The 9,325-nt window shown below is 31.4% G+C and overlaps 1 protein-coding gene across 1 annotated transcript; it reads left to right on the top strand.

Moving 5' to 3' along the window:
* Window positions 1-1,105: 1,105 nt before the first annotated feature.
* LOC131183328 (probable disease resistance protein At5g63020) lies at window positions 1,106-3,532 on the top strand. Its single transcript, XM_058154088.1, has one exon. The coding sequence runs from the start codon at window positions 1,106-1,108 to the stop codon at window positions 3,530-3,532; it is 2,427 nt and encodes an 808-aa protein (XP_058010071.1).
* The last annotated feature ends 5,793 nt before the right edge of the window (window positions 3,533-9,325 follow it).

Genomic DNA, 9,325 nt, shown 5'->3' with positions numbered 1-9,325 from the left:
TAAACTATATTTTATCAAAAAATTTTAAGAAAAAATTAATAAAGTATATTCATTTTAAACCCAGGTTGGTAGACCTAACTCACTACGCCTGATCTGGGATTCATAATTTTAAATGAAAAAACTTGGCCAAATAGATCAGAATGAAGAATATTTACAAATAGAAATTATTATATCACATCTAGCATGTTGTGTTGATGGAATAATTATTTTATATTTTAGTAAATTATTTTTTAAGATATTTTAATAAGTTATTTAACCATAGTTGATAATGGTAATTTAAATAAAATAAGGTTTAATTTATTTCAAGAATTATTAATTTATTAAGAATAAAGTGTAAATTTTTTGTATACGCTGCAACGTTTATTTTTAAATTTAATTAAAATTTTTTAAAATTTAAAGTTGACTAATAAATATGGAAGAAGATATGAATGTAAATATGGCAGTTATTTTAAAAGAGATTGTTATTTTCTTTAATTTTATTTATAAATAACTAATTTTAAGAGTGTTTTAGTCTATTTTTTATTTTAATTGTGACCAAGTATATTGAATTGTGGAAATAGACAGTCTCAAATATGTATGGTTTATACTTAATTTGTTTTAAATAAACTATATTTTATCCAAAAAATTTAAGAAAAACTTAATAAAATATATTCATTTTAAACGCAGGTTGACAGACCTAACTCAGTACACCTGATCTGGGATTCATAATTTTAAATGAAAAAACTTGGCCAAATAGATCAGAATGAAGAATATTTACAAGTAGGAATTATTATGCTTAATAGTCAATTTCTCTACGTAGTTGTATTCTTTTCTTTAATGGGTATTTTTTTTCCATTTTTTTATGAAGAATTGAATTGATTTTGAATTATTGTTAAGAATTTTGTAAATAAACGAAGGTGCAAGGAAGGATATGCTGAAAGAACGTACCTAACTTTTCTTTTAAAAAAAGGAGCATACCTAATCTCAGAAGTCAAAAGAACTTGAAAACGTTTCATCCTTATTTCACTCGTTTCTTTGCTTTTAATACAATACAGAATTCATAATTTAATTGCCATTAATCATTCATCTGCTACACCATCCATTGTTTTTCCTATCTCTTGCATATATGGGTAACGTTTTCTCTATCTCAATATCAATCTCGCCTGGGGACCTTGGTGGCTTGTGGCAATGGATTGCTGGGCGAGCTTGTAGGGTTGAGGGAAGAGGAAGACCAAGTGAACCAACAGTGGGCTTGGAAAATATGCTAGATAAGGTATGGAGCTGCCTCATTCAAGAACATGTGGGAATCATTGGCCTATACGGCATGGGAGGAGTTGGCAAAACTACACTCTTGACCCAAATCAACAACAGGTTTATCAATACGTCTCGTGATTTTGATGTTGTTATCTGGGTAACTGTGTCAAAAGATTTGAGACTTGAAAAGTTTCAAGATGAAATTGGGGAAAAGATAGGTTTTTTTGACGAGAAATGGCATACAAAAAGAATTGATGAGAAAGCTGTAGACATCTACAACGTGTTGCGCAAAAAGAAGTTTGTGTTGTTGTTAGATGATGTATGGGAGCGAGTTAATCTGATAAGACTAGGAGTTCCTTTTCCAGATGGACAAAACAGCTCCAAGGTAGTATTCACAACTCGTTCGGAGACTGTATGCAGCCTAATGGATGCTCAAAAGAAGATTAAAGTGGAGACTCTGGAGTGGGAAGAAGCCTGGAAACTATTTCGAGACAAGGTTGGAGAAGACATCCTCGGTATTCATCCAGATATACCTCATCTTGCTCAAGCTGTTGCCAGAGAGTGCGATGGTTTGCCAATTGCACTCATTACTATTGCTCGAGCCATGGCTTGCAAGAAGACACCCCAGGAATGGAGTCATGGTCTTGAAGTGCTGAGAAAATCTGCCTCAGAATTACAAGGTATGGGTGATGAGGTGTTTCCTCTTTTAAAGTTCAGTTATGATAGTTTGCCTAATGTGAGAATTCAATCTTGCTTCTTATATTGCACCTTGTTCCCAGAAGACTATAAAATTGATAAGGATGACTTGATAGATTATTGGAATTGTGATGTATTTTGGAATGATTTTGATCATAATGGAGGGAGTACTTCTCCCACCGAGGGATTCAACAGTATTACTACTCGATTACTGAAAGATGAAATTCCATCTGCTCGTAATGAAGGGTACGAAATTATTGGTACTCTTGGACGTGCGTGTTTATTGGAAGATGAAGGCAAATACGTAAAGATTCATGATGTGATTCGTGACATGGCTTTATGGATTGCATCCGAATGTGCAGAGCAAAAAGAACATTTTTTGGTGCAAGCAGGTGCTCAGTTGATTAAAACGCCAAAGGCTGATGAATGGGTAGGGGCAAGCCGGATGTCATTGATGGCGAATTCCTTTAAAGATCTACCAGAAAGTCCTAGTTGTCCTCGTCTTTTGACTTTATTTCTTTGTCATAATCATGATTTGAGCATGATCAATGGTGACTTCTTCCAGTTTATGGATGCATTAGCAGTTCTAGATCTGTCGGAGACTCGTATAGAAGAATTGCCTCTAGGAATTTCCAGATTGATTTCATTGCAATATCTTAATCTATCTAATACATGGTTAAGGCGATTATCATTTGAGCTAAAGGGGCTGAAAAAACTAAAATACTTGAACTTGGAGAGCAATGGTCACCTGAAAATGATTCCAGGGCAGGTGATATCTAATTTGTCATCACTGCAAGTTCTGAGAATGCTGAGATGTGGGAGTCATTTGTATGAAAAGGCGGGAGATAATATATTGTCTGATGGTAATTTGCAAATAGAGGAGCTCAGGTGTTTGGAAAATCTGAATGAATTAAGCTTCACAATCAACTATGCGTCCATTCTCCAGAGCTTTCTCAACGCCCACAGATTACAGAACTGCACTAAAGCTCTACTCCTAATGTGCTTTGATTCGCCAAAGTCGATCAACATTTCATCTTTAGCAAATATGAGGCATCTGGGCGTCCTGGAAATCCTAGCCAATCCTAATTTGGAAGAGTTGCATGTTGATTTTGCTGTGCAAGGAACATCACAAGTGCCCTCTATGATCTCAACTAGGAAATGCTTTGACAGCCTTCGGCAAGTACTTGTTTATAAATGCGACAGATTGCGGGAGTTGACATGGCTTATTCTAGCCCCAAATCTGGAAAATTTGAGAGTCATATCTAACCACAATATGGAAGAAATATTCAGTACCAGAAAAATTATTGAACTGCTAATTAGGAGCAGAAATTCAACTCCATTCACGAAACTTGAATTTCTTGAATTGCGTAAATTACCGAAATTGAAGAGTATGTGTTGGAATGCACTGCCCTTCCCATTCCTGAGAAAAATGAAAGTGTATAAATGCCCTATGCTCAAGAAGCTTCCATTAAATTCTGATAATGCAAAGGGATGCAAATTTGTCATTGAAGCAGAGGCACAATGGTGGGAACATCTTAAATGGGAGGATGATGCTACTAAAGCTGCCTTTCTACCCCATTTCACACATTACACAATTCGGTAAAGGTAAGAAATTTGACAAATCTACGCCGCATGCTTCATATTTCGGACGATGAGCATTTGATAGTGCTAAGAAATTTGATAGTATGCTTCTTGTCAGCTGATCTGATTTAGTCTCTTTTTTCTCCTCCTCTAATATATTTTCCTTAATTGATGTCAAGATGTTGTAAGGAATAAATGGCATGAAAGAAATGTATAATCCAGATTTTATTTGTTTATCTTTTGATTTACCAAGTTACCACAGCTTATTCCTATTTTAAAAATTTTTCTTTTTAGTTTTTTTTTTAATTTAATTGGCTGAATGTGTATTTGAATTTTAGAAATAGTTATTTGACGTTATTGTCTCTAATATGTATTTGCCTATTTGGTATTTTCTACTTGCTCAGTTTATTGAGCTTGTACTTTGAGAAGCAATCTGTCAAATACATGTTAAATAAATTTCGAGTCATGTAAAAAGATAATCTTTGCCAAATTGTTAATTGTCAGAAACCTCAACTGGCTCCGTTATACTATGAAAATATTTCGACACATTTACCGGGAAGCAAACAATTGTGCGAATTGGCTTGCCCATTAGGCTTCTTCTCTGGATCAGGGTGTGTTTAATCTCCCTCAACCTCCCACTAATTTGAGGCAGTGCCCTGTGCATGATCAATTGAGAGTGGCCTGCTTTTCGGTTGTGGTTATTGGTGCTTAGAGCTTTCTCTTTCTATATCTATATACACAACCAGTCAAAACTCCAAACAATATGAGATTACTCTTCTAAGGAAAACCTTTAGTGTACAAAAAAATGTTTACAAAAAATATACAAAGAACCTGAAATGCTTACTTTACCCTTATACCATTTTGGCTCTAAATTAGTTTGCTTTCCCTCCAAGATACAACAAATTATAACTTTCCTTTTTTTGACCAATCAACTCTCACCAATCTCTCAATCAATCATAGTCTTCTTTTTTTTTGACCAATCATATTTTACCAAATCTTTAACCAATCAGTAGTACCTATCAATCTTTCAACCAATCATAGCAAACCAAAAATTACACCAATCAAGTCTAACCACACTAAAAATTCAATCAATTACACTTGATTTCATATTGTGTTATTAGAACTGGACCAAACTGGACCAACTGTTGATTCAATTTAAGCTAGAATCAGACCAATGATTTGTTCAGTTTGACCAGCGATTCAAGCTTCAAACCCTTTATTTAGCAAACTAGAGTTGACTTATCCGAACCAGTCAGTAACTGGTGAACTAATTAATTAGATCAACTTGTAACGGTTGGGCTCCAATCACTAGAGGAATTGTCTGCTTTTGCCATAAGCCTTATGGTTTTGTCCCATAGGTGGAATGGAGAACTTCCCAGGAGGTCACCCATCCTAGGATTTCTCTCAAGCGAGCACGCTTAACCCTAAAGTTCTTCCAACTCTCCAGGCCATTCCACCAAAAGGCGCCTCTAGTGATTAGTTTTCCCATTTTATATATTATTACTTTTTGAACCCAATACCATCTCCGTGCTTTGCCGATGTAAGATTTGCCTAAGGGACCTTTGAATGGCCTGGAGAGTTGGAAGAACTCCAGTGTTAAGCGTGCTCGCTTGAGAGAAATCCTAGGATGGGTAACCTCCTGGAAAGTTCTCCATTCCACCTATGGGACAAAGCCATAAGGCTTATGGCCAAAGCAGACAATTCCTCTAATGGTTGGAGCTGGACCGTTATAATTGGTATCAAAACCGCTCGCTTGTCCTTTTGGGCGATGGTGGGGCAAATCTCATCGAGTACGCTGAGTCCCAAAAGGGGGGGAGAAAGGTCCCTTAGGCAAATCCCACATCGGCAAAGCACGGAGATGGTCTTGGGTTCAAAAAGTAATGATATATAAAATGGGGGAACTAATTACTAGAGGCGCCTTTTGGTGGAATAACCTGGAGAGTTGGAAGAACTCCGGGGTTAAGCATACTCGCTTGAGAAAAATCCTAGGATGGGTGACCTCCTGAGAAGTTCTCCATTCCACCTATGGGACAAAACCATGAGACTTATGGCCAAAGCGGATAATTCCTCTAGTGGTTGGAGCCCGACTGTTACACAACTAATCAAGTAACAATTAACAATTAGATTAATTAATCAAATAACTATTAACAATTAGATCTTAAATCAAGTAACTATGATCAATTATATATTAATCAAGTACTATCAAGTAATTGATCAATTAAATAAAGTCATAATTAATCAAGTAGATCATAATCAAATTGATAATAAATTAAGTAACTATGATTAATTAGATTATGATTAAGTACAATAAGGTATTTTATCAATTAATTAAGTATATCATTATCAATTAGATCATAAATCAAGTAATTATGACCAATTACATCATAATCAAATACTATCGAGTATTTTATTAATTAATCAAGTAGATTATAATCAATTAAGTCATAAATCAAGTAACTATGATCAATTAAATCATAATCAAGTACAATATGGTATTTTATCAAATAATCAAGTAGATTATAATAAATTTATATTATAAATCATGTAACTATGATCAATTAGATCATAATCAAGTATAATAGGATATTTTATCAATTAATCAAGTAGATCATTATCAATTAGGTCATAAATCAACTATGATTAATTAAATCATAATCAAGTACAATAGGGTATTTTATAAATTAATCAAGTTGATCATAATCAATTAGATCATAATCAAGTAATGATGATCAATTAGATCATAATCAAGTACAATAGGGTATCTTATAAATTAATCAAGTAGATCATAATCAATTAGATATAAATCAAGTAATTATAATCAATTAGATCAAAATCAAGTAAAATAGGGTATTTTATAAATTAATCAAGTAGATTATAAATCAAATAATTATAATTAATTACATCATAAACAACTACAATCAGGTATTTTATCAATTAATCAAGTAAATCATAATCAATTAGATAATAAATCAAGAAACTATAATTAATTAAATCATAATCAAGTATAATATAGTATTTTATAAATTAATCAAGTACATCATAATCAATTAGATCATAAATCAAGTAATTATTATCAATTAGACTATAATCAAGTGTCATAGGGTATTTTATCAATTAATCAAGTAAATAATAAATCAAGTAGCTATAATCAATTACATCATAATCAAGTACAATTGGGTATTTTTTTCAATTAATCAAGTGGATTATAATCAAGTAATTATGATCAATTATATTATAATTAAGTACTATAGTGTATTTTATCAATTAATTAAATATATCATAATCAATTAGATCATAAATCAAGTAAATATAATCAATTACATTATAATTAATTTTATTAGCTAATCTATTAGATAGGAGTGAGTATTATTCGATTCATACTGAAATAACCAATTAAACCAAATTATTTGCTTGTGAAGGGTTATGGAGTTAAAGGTTAAGATGGGTCATTATTGGTTAGATTAATAGGTTAAAGGGATGGTACACTTATTGATTAGAGTAAATCAATTAATTAAGTATTGTTGAGTATTTTATCAATTAGCAAATTAGATCATAAATTAAATAAATATAGTTAATTATATCATAAAGTACTATCGAATATTTTATCAATTAGTCAGTTAGATCATAGTCAATTAGATCATAAATCAAGTAATCATAATCAATTAAATTATAATCAAGTACTATTGAGTATTTTATCAATTAATCAAGTAGATAATAGTAAACTGGATTATAAATCAAGTAACTATAATCAATTACATTATAATTAATTAATCAATTAAACAATAGTGAGCAATATTTGTTTCAAATCGAAATAATCAACTAAACCAATTTAATTTGAAAATTCGGTTCTATTTTTGTAGAAATTTGGCTCAGTTCAATTTTGATTTTTGAATTTTTCAGTTTATTCAATTCAATTTTAGAGACAACTTTTCTTTTTTTTTTTTCTTCCATCTTGTGAAAATCGGATCACCTCTCATTGTTGTAAAGTTTGAAGGGTGTATGAAATGGAAATTATAAATTTGATTCAAAAAAAAAAAAAAAAAACAGAAATGGATACATGAAGAAGATACTTGAGATGGGTTATAGAGTCTCTTACTTATGAGTCATTATTGGTTAGAGTAATGGTGGACTCTGATAGGTTAAAGGAATGGTAGGATATCTTTAATTGGTTGAATAATTGATGAAAAATGATTGGTTAAAGAGTTGTTGATGGTATTTAATTGGATAACCAATAATAAAAGAAAGAGAAATTGCAAAATTTGAAATTTAAATCTGAAAATTTTATCAAAGGCTAAATAGGCATTGCACATCCAAAAAGTATTTGGAATTTACTGAATTACATCTATTCATACATTTTTGTACACAAATTTTTGTACATCTTAGTCAAGGGCAAATTATAGAGTGTACCCAATGTACTAAAAACTAATACACCTTATACTCACATAAAAACAATTACACAATAAAAATAGAAAGATGAGACTCATTATTTTATTAGTAAAGGTCCACATACACCAAGTGCACCTAATAATTTGCCCCTAGTTAAGTTCATCTTTTAAATAAGTAGCTACATGAATTTCAGTCACCTAAATAATGAAATGAAGGGATATCAAGAATCTCGAAAGCATCAACGCATGAATGACAATTAAATGATGTTATAAATGAAGAAGAAATCAACAAAGATGAGAATTTTAAGAGCCAAGACGTCGCTTACAAATAAAGATGCATCTATATGAATTAAGCAACCCATGAACACAACACAAAATATCATATTTTATAGCTGTTTGTGTGGTCGTTGAAAATGGCAAATAAGTTTTCTTTTCTTTTGAAACTGGTTCATGTAATACTTTCGAATAGAATGTAATAAGTTCTCTATCTTTGCGATTTATGGTAATTAATTATATTATCATGGAATGAAATTGATCATCCTTTTATGTAAGTCTACCCAGCAATATTGACTTTCAATATAGGCTATAATAGATTTTCAAGGAAAGAAAAATCAATTAAATAAATTCGAGTGCTAGAAATAGGCTTGAATGAACTTGATAAAACACTAGCACTACAATTGGAAAATTAGAAGACCAGTTCCCATTACTTGTTATTCCCATTGCTGAAGCACTTATATAAATACTTTTGGCTAAGGTGATCTACTTTTTTATTTAAAAAAAAAAAACAAATAAATAAGATTTCCATACCCATTTCATCTTTTAAGTATAATTTGGTTAAGAATTAAAAAAACTATTATGTTTAGAAATATTTAAAGAAAAAAATTTCTACGCTAGGAGAAATTGTTGGTCCAGGTCTTCAGTGGTGTGTTACGGCATGTGATTTTGCACTTTCTTTGGATTCTTTTGTATATGGGGTTTGATGCATTGCTTTTTACTTCTTGTCTTATAATTTGTTTCTCACAATTTTTTTTTAAATTGGTAGATACATATATGATTCGTTGATTAAATAAGGCATGAGACCCATTAAAAATGAAGATTTAATACAAATAGTCTTAACTAAATGCACCCAAGAGCATGCTCAAGATTAAACGCAGAAACCCAAGAGCATCCTAGAGCCTTTTGCCAAAACGTTGTCAAATAAAAATGTAATTATTCATAGTCTAGGAAATATTTCCCAAACCAGGGGAATACCGATAATATGATTTCTGGCAAAGGTTACCAATAGTCAAGGGTCAATCTACTTCATATTGAGTGGGTCTCACTAAAATAATTTTTAAAATATTAAAATATTATCATATTTAATAAATTTAGACTTATTGTTTTAACAATTATCATACTTATTATATAATAATTAACATTTAAATTAATAA

Source organism: Hevea brasiliensis, chromosome 1 (assembly GCF_030052815.1).
Source record: "Hevea brasiliensis isolate MT/VB/25A 57/8 chromosome 1, ASM3005281v1, whole genome shotgun sequence".
NCBI lineage: Eukaryota > Viridiplantae > Streptophyta > Magnoliopsida > Malpighiales > Euphorbiaceae > Hevea > Hevea brasiliensis.
Note: the sequence above shows the minus strand (reverse complement) of the source record. Positions and strands in the feature narration are given on the sequence as shown.